At 43.7% G+C, this 17165-nt stretch overlaps 1 protein-coding gene across 5 annotated transcripts in view; it reads left to right on the plus strand.

Moving 5' to 3' along the window:
- The window catches only part of Rasgrf2 (Ras protein specific guanine nucleotide releasing factor 2), a 225863-nt gene that overhangs the window by 55346 nt on the left and 153352 nt on the right, over positions 1-17165 (plus strand). For all 5 annotated transcript variants that reach the window (XM_059276403.1, XM_059276404.1, XM_059276407.1 and 2 more), the window contains exon 2: positions 6361-6467. In XM_059276403.1, the coding sequence (XP_059132386.1) occupies positions 6361-6467 (107 nt within the window). The remainder of the gene's footprint in view (positions 1-6360; positions 6468-17165) is intronic.

Below are 17165 nucleotides of genomic sequence, written 5' to 3' on the forward strand. Positions count from 1 at the left end.
CTGGCTTGGGCATCGAGTTTGGACAGAAGCCAATCACTGCTAAATCGCCACCCCTTTAGAAGACTGCCCTATGAACCACCGGCTTGTTATTTTACTGAGTTTCTATCCCTTTTCTCTTAAATCGAAATGGAGTTTCATTAGATCTAATGTCAAATCCAATGTTGCTTGTGCTCAGAGGCCCTTTCGTCAGATTAACTCTCCAGAGTTTATGGCATCCCATCCTTTGCCTGCACCAGAGTTTACGAACGCACGAGGCACATCTGTCCCGTGCAGGCTGTGGGACTGTCCATGAGGAAGTGCAGTAGGGGTTGTCCCAGGCATGGCCCATAATCCTCAGTCCTCAATGGCATGCCCAGAGAACCTGAGAAGTCTATTTAGTCAATTTTTAATTTTTCCTTTTAGATAAAATTAGACAAGTCCACCTCCAGGATTGGAGGCTAATGAGATCTTTGAATTGATGGTTTTAGTTTGAAAAAGAGAAAGAATGACGTTGGATCACATCGGATGAGCAGATCTGGCAGGAGGGGAGGAGGGATAGTAGAGAGCTGTTTTTATTTTTAGGTCTTTCTTTTAGAGCAGCTTTGCTGGGCCCCAAGATAAAGTCTTGCATATGCCCAGCACATTTTCCGACTATTCTAATATCACACAAAGTTCTCCAGTCACATTTTCCTCTCAGATAGTCTCTGCTGGTAATTAGTGCTGCTGTGGCCTCAGAAGGCCCAGTGTAAAAGGAAAGCTTTACACCAGGAGCTCACGGAAGGGAGGCAGGCACCTGCTGGGCCTCAGTCCCTGGTGGTCCTGTCTTACTCTCCCCCACCCCTACTGGGAATTCCTAAGTGGGGCACTCTGTGGCTTCCTCTGCATGTGGCCAGGTGTTAAAGCACAGTCTTTAGCAAGTGACCCTCGGGTCCCACAGCAGTGGATGCCTGTCCAGGAGCAGGAAATGCATCTGGATTCCCCCAGGGGAACTGGAGCCTGGGATCCCCTTGACAGGACTCAGAGCTCTTTGTGCGAATAAGCTGCTGGTATGTCTGGCCTGAGCTGTCTGGGAACCAACACCAGCACATGAATCTGTGGCCGGTTTCTGGGCTAAAGCAGGCCCCATCCTTTTCTCTGCCTTTGGTTGGGATTCACTCCCCAAATGAGTGTTCTGTTTTCAACCTCCTGGCTTGCAGCTCCCTCACAACAGTGTTAGAGAGCCAAGCACCAGGCTGAGAAAGAAAACACAGGAACTTGGTGAATAAGCCTGAGGCCAGGAGAATGCTCCACTCCCAGTCCCAAGGAGATGATGCGGGGCTGTGGGGGGGTGTGGGGTGGTGGTGGTGGTGGGGTGTGACCTCAGCACATAAAACGCGATGGGGGAAAATCTCAGACTGTCCATAATCTGGCTGCTTCCTGTGTAACCCCTCTATGACCTTAAGCGAACAAGGGTCACGGCTGACTCTTGGTTGCCTCCTTTCTGAGTAGGACAGACGGTTCCAAGCCTCACTTGGTCACGTGGGCTTTGGTTTCGGCTTGTTGTCTTGAGGCAGCAGCTGAACCTAAAATAAAGACACCACATCATCGCACCCAGGAATATTGGGAAGCCATTGTTACATAACTCATGTTCAAAATACGGACGACAACTGTCACTTGAGGCCACGGTGCTGCCGCGGGAAGGCTTTGGAAACATTTCACCGTCTCGTATTAGTTGGAATTGGAGGTCTCTGCCCCTCCAAGCTGGTTTCCCTATCTGGTTAAACAGCCTTCCTCTCTCCCTCCCTGCCCCCTCCCCCCTTCTCCCACCCTCTTCTTTTTCTATCCTTCTGTTCTTTCTTATGCTTAGACTGATAGTCTGTCTCCTGGTCATTGAAGAGATAAATTATTTTCTTCTTAAGTTTTCCTGGTGGTCTTATAAGGGCTTCAAACTGCTCTCCAATGTGCCTGCACAGAGGACTTTCTTTTTTAATATTTACTTTCATGTTTTAGTTATTTCTGTGTATGTGTGTGCATGTGAGTACAGTTGCCCACAGAGATCAGAAGCATCATAGCCCCTGGAGCTACCCAATGTTGTGCTTCCTGAGAACTTAACTCAGGACCTCTGCAAGAGGAGTAGGTAGTCATAACCACTGAACCATTCCTCCAGCTTCCTCACCCACAGTGGTCTTTTGGTCTCCTTCTTCAAACCCTGGCAAAGGTCCCAGCTTGGGTTTCTTTCTACATGTTTAGAGGGTTCGATGTCTACCTTGGAACTCATGCCCCCAAGTATGCCCATTCCTCTCTCAATACCCCAGATGTGCATGCAAATACAAGAGAATCAAGTAGCGGGAAGCACAGGGGTGAAGGGGAGGGAGAAGGCTTGCCAAGAATGGCAGACGCATGCCCACAGCGGCTGCCACGGCAGGCAGGATTGGCAGCAGGGCCGGTGTGAGCAGGAATCCAGGTCAGGAGTGAGCACAGCAGGGAGGAGAACGGTCTGAGAGGTGGGGTTTGTTCAAGGGCTTGAAGACCAGTTTTAAGAGGGTGGACTGACGTAACTTCTCTGTCCTTCAAGGTCTTATCACTGACAATCAATAATTGTCAGTAAAGGGCCGATCAAAAAGCAAACCAGCTCATTCAAGCTGGACCATATTGGGAAACGATGTTGTGGATAGATGAGAGTAACTAGAAACTGGTGAGGCAGAGGAGCCATACCTGGCTGTGAGCATCCTTTGTTCTTGCTGTTACTTTTCACACTTAAAAACAAATTGAGACAGAAATCCTACCCCAACCAAGGCTGTTTTACAGGGCACAACTCAGCTGTTTGGAATTGATTCACAGCCCGTGAAACCATCAGCCCTATCTACTACCAGATCATTTTCATTGCTCAAAAGAAAGCCCAGTGGCAGTGACTGGGCAGTAGGATGCATTTGTCAAAACCCAGTGTACAGCCCAGAGAGCGAACCCTCCTGTGAACTGGCTAATTATAACACACAACGTAATGAATATTCCCCATATGTCCAAGATGGAAGCCTTCTCTGCCTTGTGATGATAGAGTTCTCAGCCAGCTCCAAGCTGCTCTAGTTTAAATAAACAAGAAACTGTCTATGTACATTGGCAGTCCCCTCCTCAACTCCGTCCCTCCTCCCCTGTAACCATCCTTCTACTTCCCCTCTCTCACAGGGGCCCTGTTTAGAAGCATGGATGTAGTTTGTTTTGGGAGTTACCCTTAGGAGAGTGCAGAACGTTCATACATTTGAAATCACAGCTGTGTAATTTGTCTGCTTCTTCTGTAAACACCAGTGAACTATAAGTTAAGATGGTGTAGGTAGCGACAAAAAACGTTGATGGTTAAAAAGAATAAAAAAATACTTTCTGCTGTGCAAAATCCAAAGCACCGGGCCTGTAAACTCCACCACAGGCCGGGCAGCCAGGACTTGGACAATGGAGGGCAGATCCCTGGGCAGTGTTTGAAGAAGGGACTGAGATAAGATTCAGGCTAGAGCCTGGAACATGGACTCGGGGGCGAGGGGGGCAGAGACACAGGGCAGGGTGTGTGTGTGTGTGTGTGTGTGTGTGTGTGTGTGTGTGTGTGTGTGTCCCAGGGCAACATACATTGTTTCTGATCTGCAGTAGTTGAGATTGCAGAGTTACAGGGAAGAGCTCTGTGGGACGGGCTCACAGCTACTTCAGCAGCATTGGTGACGTCACCACAGGAAGGGAAGTTTGACCTGCTCACTAAAGCACCAGCTCTGGGCTGGGATTTATTTATTTATTTTTAATTTAGAAAACAAAACCAAACCTTTTTGTACAACAGTTATTGATCATGTTCTTCCCATCTTCCAACTCCTCCCAAATACTCTCCACCTCTCTACCCACCGAACTTCATGTTCGCTATCTCAAACAAACAAACCCCTAAAATGAAAATCAAAACAAACAAAAAACCCCCAATAAGACAAAACATGCTAAACCAAATCAAAATGAAACAAAAATGCTGCCCCCCCAAAAAAAAACAATCCACAGAGTTAGTTTTGTGTTGGTCAACTACTCCTGGGCATGAGGCCTGCCCTGGAATGTGGTTGACGTGCCAGTGACATCCTATTAGAGAAAACTGATTCTCTTTTCCAGGAGTATCGATTGCAAATGGCATCTTGGCTAGGGGTGAGACTGTGTTCACTTTCCCTTCTCAGTGCTGGGACCCTTTAACCCATGAAGCTCCTATGCATACTTCCACAGTCTCTGGAAATTCTTACATCATCAATTCTGTAGTATCTGGAAGACACAATTGCCAAGGCTATTGATTGCCCTCCACAAGTTGATAGTAAGGCTCTGTTGCTGAATGTATATCTTAGTGAGGTTTTCTATAGCTTCGATGAAACACCATGACCAAAAAGCAAGTTGGAGATGAAAGGGTTTATTCTGCTTACACTTCTACATCTCTCTTTATCATCAGAGGGAGTCAGGACAGGAACTCAAACAGGACAGGAACCTGGAGGCAGGAGCTGATGCAGAGGCCATGGAGGGGAGCTGCTTACTGGCTTGCTCCTCATGGCTTTCTTAGCCTGATTTCTTATAGAACCCAGGACCACCAGCCCAGGGATGTCACCACCTACAATGGGCTGGGCCCTCCCCCATCAATCACCAATAAAGAAAATGTCCTACAGTCTTGCCTACAGCTGGATCTTATAGAGACATTTTCTCAATTGAGTCTCCCCCCTCCCTGATGATTCTAGCTTGTGTCAAACTGACATAAAATTAGCCAGTACAATACATTTACTTATGATATTGAACATCGAGAAGTCGAGCTGGTGCTCTGCTAGAGGCTTTATCCCTACTGACTAGCATTCATGGTGCTGGAAGGTACTACACCTGCTACTGGAGAAAATGGTAATCATCAATAACACCCATCTACAAATCCTGCAACATACAACACTGACCTGTCTGCAAGGTTTACTTGTGGAATAGTGGCACAAATGTCAGGAGAGTAACCAACCACTTTCTGATTGGATGTAAGGACAACTCCATGAGATGAAACCCGTACCTGATACTGCTGAAGTAGCCAATAGCCTGAGATTACATAGATCACGGGCCTAGGGGAAAACCTATACTGTTATTCTGATAAAGGAACATAGCAATAAAATGATTTCTTATGACATACTGATCTGGAGGTTTTGAGAGGCTATAGAGGATGAAGGGGAGAACCCTTCAAAAGCCCTTGTGTTGTTCCTTTATAGGCACACACTTCCAAAAAACAACTGATTTGTTTCCTGCTACTTTTCAATTGTATCACATAAAGGAAATTATAGAGTATGAAACTTTTACAAGTATTTCATTTTAAGTGTGTGTGCATTTGTGCACATTGCAGGTGCCCCCAGAGGCCAGAAGAGGGAGGTGTATTCATTGGATCTGGAGTTATAGGTAGTTTAGAGCAGCTTGGCATGGGTGCTAGGAAGAGAATCAGATCCTCTGGAAGAACAGTGAAGGATCTTAACCACTGGGTTGGCTCTCTAGCCCTCTGGAATGTAGCCTTTTGAGGCTGACTTTTTAACTTTGCTTGGTACTTTTGAGAGGCAGTCAAGTTCCTGACTTTCTCAAGAACTGTTCCTTTTTACTGATGAGTAGTATTCCGTCAGGAAAATGTACCAGAATTTGACTCTCTACTCACTTACTAGAGGATATTTGTATTGTTTCCAGTTTGGGGTGATTATATATAAAGTTCAGATGGGATAAATAATTTTACTCCTGATAAATCATTTTTTTCTTTTGTTTTCTATCCAACAAGAAATTAGATTACACTCATCAAAAAGGAATTCCAATTATGACTTACCTCCAAGATGGCAATTATATTTCCTTTCCATGATAAATATAATTTGTCTGTCACACAGGGGCTTAAGCCACTGATGGCGCTTGCTAAGGCTGCAGAAGCGGCAATAGCAGCAGTTAGATGCAATTATAGTCATAGCTCTTCCCAGAATGGAGCCCGGATACAGAATAGGTTAGGTATCAGAATCAGCAGGTTCAGCGGTGTAGACTCCTGTTCTCTACTCCTGTATCACACCCTGCATAAAGAAAACTTCTGGAACCGTTTCCATGTTAGCTTTCACTTTTTATCTTCATCGGCAAATTGGTACAATGTTCTTTTTGTTCTTATATAAAAGTATGCAGTGCAGTAGGGCTGTGGGCTGAGTGCCACTCAGGGGTGTTAAGATGCTCTCTGTATTACCGCCAAGGTGCAAAGACATTTCTGGCTGGATCAGGCATGATATTATATTTTGAAATATGATTTACATCATGCTGGTAGATTTTGTAAGTTTTTACATCTCGTAGGCAAGTACTATGTTGTTACATTTTTACTCTTGAAAAATAAACCCATAAACCTTTTGTGTTTCTTTTTCTTTTCAGTATTACTTCACTGTTCTTTTTGGGCACGAAGGCCAGAAACCTCTGGAGCTGCGCTGTGAGGAGGAGCAGGCTGGGAAAGAGTGGATGGAAGCCATCCACCAAGCCAGGTGCGGGTCATGTCTTGTTTTGGATGGGGCTCATCATGGCTGCCAGTACTTTTGGAAGATTTTGTCATAGTAAGATGGTATCACGTTGGTCCCTTCCTGTGCCATGTGTGAGGTGGTCATTTGCACTTTGCGTGGCTGTGTCTCAGTTAAAGAGAGCAGACAGAAACAGTAACAAATACCGACAGTAGACATGGATTTCTTCCTACGCACTATGTACTTACTAAGTGCGTCTCAATTAGGGAATTTATTAAATGTATGACCACCCCTCCCAGCCATCTGCTACAGGGAGATTTACACTTACTTCCTCTTCTGCATGTAAGGAAAGAGAGCCTTGGAAGGTTAGTTCAGTTGCTTAAGGTCACACAGCTATGGGGTGTCAGAGCCAGGTAGTCACCCAGTGGAGCCCACTTTTGCAACACCTGGCCACCCATCTTCTGCCCCACACAGTCCCATTATTGAATGGTAGTAATAAACTCAAACTGGGTCAAACAGGAAAATGTGGTTTATTGTCCCCTAAGTAGTACCAGGACTATAAAACCCTCCTCTATGCCTATTAAATAGGAATGAGAAGTCTGAAAAGGGTGTGTGTGTGTGTGTGTGTGTGTGTGTGTGTGTGTGTGTGTGAGAGAGAGAGAGAGAGAGAGAGACAGACAGACAGACAGACAGACACAGACAGACAGACAGACAGACAGACAACCTTTCTGTTTTCTCAATTTAAGTCCAGTTCCTTTGCTCCTATGTGTGCTTGTTGTTTTTGCCCATCTTCCCAGCCAGGGATGCTACCTTATTACAGTTTGTATTGTTGTGATAAACATGACCAAAATGACTTGGGGAAGAAAGGGTTATTTATTTCATCTTATAGTTCAAGTCCATCATCCAGGGAAGTCAGAGCAGGAACTCCAGGCAGGAACTTGGAGGCAGGGAGGCCATGGAGGGCACTGCTTACTGACTTGCTCAGCCTGCTTTCTTACCATGCCTAGGGTCACCAATGCTGAAGTAGCACTGTCCACAGTGACTTGGGCCCTCACATGTCAATCATCAATGAAGGAAACGCATTGCAGACTTTACCTACGGGCCAAGCTCATGGGGGCATTTTCTCAGCTGAGGTCTCCTCTTCCCACATGACTCTACCTTGTGACAAGGTGACATAAAACTAGCCAGCACAGGTGCCATCCTTTCACCTTCATTCAGCTCCTTTTCTCATCTTTCTGATATTTCAAGGAAAGACTCAGCCATGGAGCATTTTCTTTCTGTGCATCTGACAATGCCACTTCCCCCTGAGACTCTGGGACAGATCATCCCTCATCAATCCCTACTCCAAATTGCTGCTACACCTGTGTTGTGTACTACATGCAGATATGTAGCAATTTAAGTTGTTTTCTGTGTGATTTCTACTTCCTGAGCAGGCTTCTGTGTACCTTGAGACTTAAGAGAAGGAAGGATTGGGGCACATTCATTGTTAAATGAAATGCATTTGCTAATTGTGCAACAGGCAACCAGGAACAATTTCCAGGTTGGTTAATAGAAAAAAGAAAGTACCAGTCCCCAATGATTTCTCTCTTCTCTTTGAATCCTGGACATGTTCATTCTGAAAACCTCTTTGGCCTCCCTACTTTTTAAGGACAACTCTGTGATGCTAAGCACTTTGCACACCTGTCTTTTATATGATTTGCAGCAGCTCAGGCATTTTTTCTATTTCTTTTTCTCTTTCTCTCTTCAAAGATGAAAGTAGCCGGGCGCTGGTAGTGCACGCCTTTAATCCCAGCACTCGGGAGGCAGAGCCAGGCGGATCTCTGTGAGTTCGACGCTAGCCTGGTCTACAGAGTGAGTTCCAGGACAGGCACAAAAAATACACAGAGAAACCCTGTCTCGGGAAAACAAAAGAACAACAACAAAAAAGATGAAAGTACAATAATGTGAGGTTAGGGTTGAAAGTAAAGGTACCAATTTCACTTTTTATCTCTCTTCCTCTAAGTAGTTATCTGAGATGCAGTTGGCAACAAACGCCAGTTCCCAGGGGCAGCTCTGTGAGGTGAGGGACAGGCACACTGCTCAGCACTCAGTGCCCACTGCCTGTACTCCAGAGTTGGGGCTGATGCAGAATGACTTAAGAAGGTCAGGGCTTCAAAGACGAAAGACGCACGAAGGTGGCAAGGGAGAGTCCTGGGGCCATTCGCAGTCACAACCTTCGTAGCTGAGTCTGTTCTTTTCTACCTGAGCATTAGAAGGAAGGACGCGATGTCAAAACGCGTGTATTTGACCATACTTCACATCCCAGAAGAGCAGGAACCACTGAATGCCACAAATGGCTTTACCGTTGACAAGGGAAGCTTTTGGTGACCTGGACGCAGTGTGAATTACTTTAAAGATGTACGAATTTCAGAAGAGAGATGTTTTGTTTGTTTCACTATGTCATGATAAGATTGTGTCATCTGTGTGGATGTGAGCAGTAGTTGGTTGTGCTTGAGATATGGTGAAATCTAAGGCAGTCTTGAGAAACCACTTAAGTGGTCTAAACAGCAGAATGGTAAATATCCTTGTTTTTCCTCTTAGATTTGAAGGTCTGCTTAGTGGTCTTTTTTTCCTTGATGCTTTGGTTTTTTATTTTTTTCTGCTATACTTGCTTTACTTTGATTTAATACCTGGGACTTAGTCCTTTGATGACTCCTTTGAATTGGACTGCTTTAGACTTGTGTCCTTTTTTGAATTGAAATGATTCTGAAATATTTACTTTCTAAATCAAGGAGTAATAACATGGACTCTCCAAAATTTGCCCTGACTTTGTTCGTCTATAAACAATGCCAAAAAGTTAATGAAGCTTCTTCCCACAGAGACCATTAGTCATTTTTTTCTTGACATTGTGCATGAAACACAACTAATGAGCTGGGCTTGGTTGGCTAAACATTTCACTTTTAAGGGGCAATCTGGTGACATTAATCTGGCATTGCTAGCTTCCAGTGGAAAACTTTCAAGTGGTCAATAGTTAAGTCTTTATTGATTCCTCTTTTCAAAAGTTAGAGATTTTGGTTAATCAGTAACTGTTTTAGCACAAGGCTTGTTCCTTTCTGTTATAAATCCTCCAATAGACACTACACAAGACTACTGTTTTTCCATCTCCTGCTTTCTAGAATGGCTTCTCCATGAAGCCTGGTAGCCCTGTCTTTATGCACCATGGAAGACATGCTATGTGTTGGCTCTTGTGTCAGGGGAGCCTCCATACCACAGTTTGTCTTTAGAAGCTCTTTGGATCATTTTCTGGGATGTCCAATTGCATATTTCTTCCTATTGGTTGGATCCAGAAAATAATATCATCAGAATTGGCATTTTCAACCTGAAACTTTGACTCAGACCAGCAACATTGGTGTTAGAGTTTTGCACACAATTGCTCAACATGATAAATCTAGAGCACACACACTTCAGATTTCATTCCACACATGTTATGGCATGTGGGAAGCTGCTACCAAAACTCAGCTCTCTCATTGTTTGTGTAAGTTGAAGCCAGAGCATTTGATAACACTTAAGTCTATGGTTATTTTATACAGGATTTGCCACTTGGGCAGGAACTTAAGCAGCACCAATAACTAGTATTCTTTCTCCATTTTCATAGTCGTGTATGTCAGACTCAGTTGAAGTAGTTGAGTGCTTAAAAACATTCAGAAACACTGATCTAGTTCGTTGTGGATCCTGAAGATTTCTTGGCTCACATGACATCCATTTAGTGTTCTATCTGCTGGGATATTGAGTCTGCAGGACCTCGGGAGTAAGATGTCCTTGGTCTGGAAGAGGACACGGTGCCTTCGTTCTGAGCTCATTTCATCCTGGCCTCAGCATGGGATCCACAGGATCTGGAACACAGCAATCAGGAACTGAGGGATAAGGCCGTTCAGAGGTGTATGTCAATCTACCAGAGGACTTTGTAGCCATCTGAAGGTGAACAATATTAGGTCAAGATGGCATCTAACTCAGCTTTTGCCCTCTAGCTTAGACGGCATCACCCACTAGAAGAAGAAATGATGAGTTAGTACAAGCTTGTGAAGCAGATGTTGACTTTTGGTCAGGAAGGGGAACTGGAAAGGTAAGGTGGATCACAAGGAAAGTAGATTAGGAGGTCACAGGATGGTCCTGTGACCTTCCTGCCCTGTGGCATGTAAGACACGAGAGAATGAATAGTCAGGGTCAACTAGAGAAGTAAGGCCTGTCCTGAGAAGAGATCTGGGTTTGGGTTGAGGTTGGGAGACAGTTGGTGAGACCTGGAGGTGTTGAGACTATCATGTTTTGCTGTAGTGCTTATCTATGACTTAAGTGTTTGATGTTGGAGACCATTCCATTGCCTTTGGCTGGTTTTGCAATTTCTTCAAATGAAGATCTGCTCAAATCCACATTCCAGTTCTCTTTCCTCTTCTCCATGTGTGTCTGATGTGGGGGTCTCAGGCTTGCCTTGAGGAGAGAGTGTTGAGTGGGGAAAGGAATTGGCAGATGCGTCCATTCCTGGATGCTAGCAGACGGAGCATGGCAAGGCCTTGACCTGACCCTTTCTTTGACCTTGTCATTGCTAGCATAAGTAAGAGGTCTTTCAATTGAGCCTTATCCTATTTTTTCAGGGGCAAGAAAGCTTTATTCCACTCCTGAGTTTGTTCTTTGTAGCCTTTTGATGACACGTGGTGTCACACTTGCTCCTCTTTGGCATCTACCCCAGGACACACCAGGTGGCTAAGGCCACCCTTTCTCTGCTTGCTCTAGGCTATGGTCCATGCACTTCTTTTGGTTTAACCACCATGGCATACGTGGTGCTGTCTCCATTGCCTCAGTCTTAGATGAGAAGCCCTTGGGAAGGCCACCAACCTAGCACATGGCAGAAATAGATTTAAGGACAGTTCGGAGCAAGATGCAGTGCCTCAGTTATGTGTAGACATTCACGAATGTGCATTATTCTACGTTGAATTAGCATCTCCTGGGTGCTCAGTGCTGCCATGAATTTGACTGGTGGATTGTCACAGGTCTCTACTGCTGTCCGTGTCTGGGCAGTTTTCCCAGGTCAAGGTACGAATGCTGACTGCTGAGCCTTTTCCCACTTTTCCCTGATCTCTATCCTCTGCATGGTTGCCAGAGTGTTCTTCCTAAGAACATCTGATCAGCTGAAAGGGCCTCAATATTTTCTACTGACTTGTTATTTTATTCAACTAACTTCTTATTATCAGAAGTTTAAAAATATAAAAATTTTAATATGCAAGTGAAGAAGGGTTTGTTCTCTGTGTTGCTTGAAGGAAAGAAAATGTGCATTATTGTACCTGATAAATATGACTACTTGATCAAATGTTCTGAGTTCTGGGATACAGTGAGCCAGTCATCACAATGCTCATTCCAAGCTGAAATTTTCAAATGTCTCATGTCTTAGGTTCCAGGTAAAACAGTGCTGGAATTGTGATGTGCTGGCTGGTCCTTTCCAGTCTGACCTACAGAAATTTGTCTCTCAGATTGGAGATCTCAGTGACCTGCACCGTCTTCCCCGGCCCCCGCCTTGTCCTGCCAGGAAGGACTGACTGACCCTTCCCTTGTCTGAGCCTCGGCCGCAGCCTCCTGCCTCTCTCAAAGCCTCTAAGACATCATTGCTTTGGCGTGCTTAGATGTCTGTTTCTCTCTGTCAGCCTGATTTTCTTCAAAGAAAACTGCTCTGTTCCTCCCTTGTTCCCTGCTCCTGGCATTGTGCCCAATTGTTTTTTAGAAATGTGTGTGCAGATTTAATTCCTCTCACCAAGGCAGGAGAAAGCTGGAATCATCTTTTAAAAGTTCTTATTATATTGATGTATAAAAATGGTATCTTAGTGTAATGAGCATTTCCTTGGACATTTATAGGATTGACTATTGTTTTTACTACCATTAATCTTGATCTGTGTTTCTATAGGAAGTGTCATTTCATGCCCTTCTCTCATTTTGTTCTATTAATGGTTTTCCATGTTCTATCTGATTTTATGAGTTCTTTCCATGATGAATTTGTTATCTGATGGTTATATTCATTGTTAATCAGCTACATCATTTTTCTGTCTTATATCTGTGAATTTTTTTTACAAAGCTTTTGAATTACAATCCAATCAAAATATATTACCTCAGAGGGAAATGAATTCAAAACATTATTTTTTATTTAATTGGCTTATATTTCATATACTACAAAATCTTTCATCTGAAGTTACACAATTAAGAATATTCACAAGGCTGCACAATCTTTACTCTAATTCCAGAACACTTTCAACATATAAAAATGAACAGTTAGTCTTTTACCCTCTACCCTTACCCATAGCCAACCAGTAATTTACTTTATTAATGGTTTTTCTTCATCTGGACATTTCATATAAAAGGAACTAGACAGACCTGGTTCTGGCTTCCTTCTTACTATGATGTTTTCAAGACCCCTCATGTTGTACCAGTAGAACACACTTGAGGTACCTTATTCCTTTTTATATCTGGGTTGTCCATTCTGTGGTTATACTACATTTTGTTTATGTGTAAGTGATGGATATATGGGTTGTTTATACTTTGTTCCGTTGTGAGTACTGCTGCTATGAATATCTGTATCCAAGATACATTTTCAGTTCTCTTGGATATATACCCACAAGAATCCTGCGCCGTATGTTAACTGTGACCAACATTTTGAGGAACTACCAAAGTCTCTTCCACAGGGACGGTGCTCTTTCTCACCATAAATGATGAAAGTTTTGAGTTTTCCAGATCCTCACCAATACTTGTTTCTGTCATTTTGTTTTGCAATGACTTCATCTAGCAGAGGTTAAGCTACACAGTCCATTCATTTTAGAAGTACGCCCTAAAACGTCTTCACCCCGGAGTAATTACCTTTAGCATAATTGTCTTTCTGCTGTGTTTCCTTGCATCACTACTGGGTCTATTTTTGTGTCGAATTGTGTTTTAGAAAGACTTATTGACAGAACCTTCCCTCAGCTCCAAGTGAGACACTTCAGTAATGAACTGTGACTGTGCACTGGATTGGAGCACTGTTTGTTAGGAGAGGGAGGAGGGTTCATCTTTTACTGTTGTTCCTCTTGTTATTTTCTTAACATCTGAGCTGCCACTGACTGGAAAGAGGATAACTGGGGAGCAAGGAACTCGTCGGGGAGAGACCGGTGGGGTAATGGTGCCAGGACCTCAGGCTAAGGTGGTACCTAAGAGGTACTGATACCAGCGGAGTGGAGATACAGATGTGAGAGAATCTGAGGACCAGAGAGTGTAGAAGACAGTCTAGCGATGCTGAGTGACCGTGAGGAAAGTTCAGGTGCTGTTAGACGACTTCAGGTCACTGTGACAAATCTCCAGCAGTTCAGGTACAAAGAAAGAAGCTGTATTTTGGTTCACTGTCTCGGATGTCTTTACATAAGATCACTTGTCCCTGCCCCCGAGGCCCATGGTGAGGCATCAAGCCACTGTGAAGTTATGTGATGGTGCAAAATGGTTCACCTTGTGGACATGAGGTGAAACAGAGTGGGGAGAAGATTAGTCTTCATCAAAAGTCTGTTCCCAATAATGTGTTAAGGGTTCCCACCACCTCACAGTAACAGCACTCTGGGGACCGGCCTTCCGTACAGGAGCCATCAGGGGACAGACAAGATCCATTCTGTAGCAGAGGCCTGACCTTGCCCCCAGTAGTCAAGAGTTACTCCACTTCTACTGTCTGGGCCTGGATTCTCCCCGTTCCTGAAGATGTCAACACTCTTGGGATAATGGGTGCTAATTCCGAACAACCTTCTCTATAAACCCGAGCATTCCCCTGGAGTTTGGAGTTGGATCTTTTCTTTAGGAACTCTCCCTGAAACTTCCCATCTCAGGTGTTGCTACAGTTCACTCCATACACTTGTCTTGAACTAAAATGAATAGGATGAGCATCTCACCTACCTAGTAACCTGTCACTAAGGTAGCATACTGTTTGCCCTCTATACATAACGAAAGACTGCAGTTCCAGGCTGAGTCTCTTCTCTGGGCTTGCCAGGATTTCATTTGAATGTTCCCTTTTCTCCTGTGCGGAGCAGTGGTGGTTCGGTTTGGATTAGAAGTACTACACACCAATATTTTGTGCCACTGTATGTCCTATGCATAACGTATGTTGGTACTCCACAGATGGGTTTTTAGTTTTGCTTTTATCGTGTTGACTTACACAGCTTCGCTTTCTTTTCCTTGGCAGCATGAAATGACCTTCGCTTCCTTTCCACCTCCTCTTTCTCCTTGTTCCTTTAGGCAGGGATTGAATTGAAAAGAAAAATGAAGGGAATAATATGTTTGGCATTTTTTTTAAAGCTTGGACAGTATCTAGAAAGTGGAAATTTTAACCAAGTAAAGTATATGTTAGAAATATGTTAGAAGAGAAACACCAAGAAACACTCAGAAAAACCTGGAGAAGCCAGGCGTACGACATTGATCTGGCTGGGAATAGACATCCCTTTTCTAGTGGGCTTCATACAGAAGGTTGTAGACACCATTGAAGAGTCATCCCAGTAAGAGCAGAGAGGAGCAATGAGGCGCCCCAGTGGCATGAGTTGCATGATTCGAGAATTACTGCATACGATGTGTAAAGCTGTGTAGAATCCATCATGTTGACCGACCCTTTCAGGGCATGCTGACTCTTCTGAAGCTGACCTAGGGCTCACACTAGAAGCTTGACTAGTGGGGAACGTTTTCCCTGGATCACTGCAGGGTAACCTCCAGCTGTTCTCACCTCTGCCAGCACAAGTCACTCGCTACCCCTGTCTTCCCCATTCCAACAGCCAAGATGATCGATCTTGTTAAGAAGACACATATTGACACATTTTAAAATCCAAGCTCAAATCCCACACGAGAAGGAAAACCCAAGATTCTAGATCAGCCCGCATGTTTTACTACTTGTCCCCTCCTGTGCCTGCCTCCTGGAGACCAGTGACCTCGTCATCTCCTCAGCCAGGCCAGGCCCACACCACCCCATCCCCAGGCTTGGGGACTTGGGCTTGCCTTTACCTGGTGTACTCTTCCACCAGCAAGGGCTCTCTCCTTCAGGTAGTTCTGCTAGGACCAGCTTCCTGGTGAGAACGTCCTAGGCCTGGCTTGGAACTGTAATTCCTCTCTTCCTGTTTCCAATCTGCCTTCTTCCTCTTCTCCTCTTCAGTACTCATTACCAGGTTCTCTTATTAAATATGTCTTTTATTCTTACTGCTGTGTAAGTTCCATGAGGACATGAACCCCCTCCCCCCACTTTATTTATTCCTGTGCCCAGAGCTCCATCTGTCTCTGAACGCATACCACTCAATGATAGATTTTAGTTATAGGATCAACTTGGACTCACAGAAACATGCAAAAGAACATTTACTCCAGACACTAGTATTATTACTTATATTATTATCATATTATTAATACCTAATGCATGGGGTAAATATCTAACATTAGAATTCCTCCCCTCACTTGGTATTGTATGGATGTTAGAAATAAAGACAAGCATACACATGGTAACTTACAAAGTGGGTAAACGCCATTTATAACGTCTCCAGCCAGAGACAACAACTCTTTATGCTTTGATCTATGTCCTTAACTTGGCATGCTTATTTGTCTCTCTTCTTCCCCTACATATCTATATACATTATAAACCATTTGTTTCCTCTACATATGAACACATACATACATATCTAAATATGTGTTGTATACACCCTATTTGTCTTGATTTCTTCTTTCCTTTTCATGGATCAGTAGGTCTTTGGTATATTCATTATTATTACTAATTTCTTTTTGTTTTTTTGAGAGACAGCGTTTCTCTGTGTAGTTTTGGTGCCTGTCCTGGATCTCTCTCTGTAGACTAGGCTGGCCTCGAACTCACAGAGATACGCCTGGCTCTGCCTCCCGAGTGCTGGGATTAAAGTCATGTGCCACCACCGCCCGGCTGGCATGCTCATTATTTTACACCTATTTTTGGCAGCACTGGAGGGAAAACCCAGGCTATCATGTGTGTGAGGCAGTGCTCTATCACTGAGCTACAGTCGTGGTCCTCTTTATGGCTGTTTTAAAAATATGATTTTTAAATACTTTGCAATAATCCTGATATGCTGTGCTTGATTAACCACTTATATTTTACAAATGTGTATAGTAAATTGTCTCAGTATCTTTTGCATTAGTGAATGAACATCTTGTTTCTTTGTACATCTTGGAGAAAATTTGATTATATTTTTGGCTTATGTTGTAGAAATGAAAACACTAATGCAAAAGACATAATCTTTCACACCTGCTTTGATATGTGTGCGATATTGTCTTCTAGAATGGCCGCTCTGGAACACCGTGTGACATTACCCAATCCTCTCTACTTCTGTTCATGCTAAATGTTAATACCTTTTGAAGGTCTTAACCAGTTTTTGATTAAGAAGTATACGTGTTTTATACACTTATTGGCTTATTATATTCTATGAAGCCCCTTTGTCTAATTTTATCTAATATTATCCACTTGTTCTAAATATGAAACGTTTAACTCAATTTACCTCTTATGTTTTGTCTTTTGCCCTGTCTGTATCTGTTGCTTTTTGTAGTTCTTAAGTTAGTTGACTTTGTCCTACAACACTGCAGTTACATCTCTTGTTGACTTACCAGCTCACCACAGTTCGTATTGATCTCTCCAAGGCAGGCTGAACGGACACAGACATTTCATGTGTTCTCATTGTGTTTTCTCTCTCTGGATGCTGAGCT

Source organism: Peromyscus eremicus, chromosome 11, assembly GCF_949786415.1.
Source record: "Peromyscus eremicus chromosome 11, PerEre_H2_v1, whole genome shotgun sequence".
Taxonomy (NCBI): domain Eukaryota; kingdom Metazoa; phylum Chordata; class Mammalia; order Rodentia; family Cricetidae; genus Peromyscus; species Peromyscus eremicus.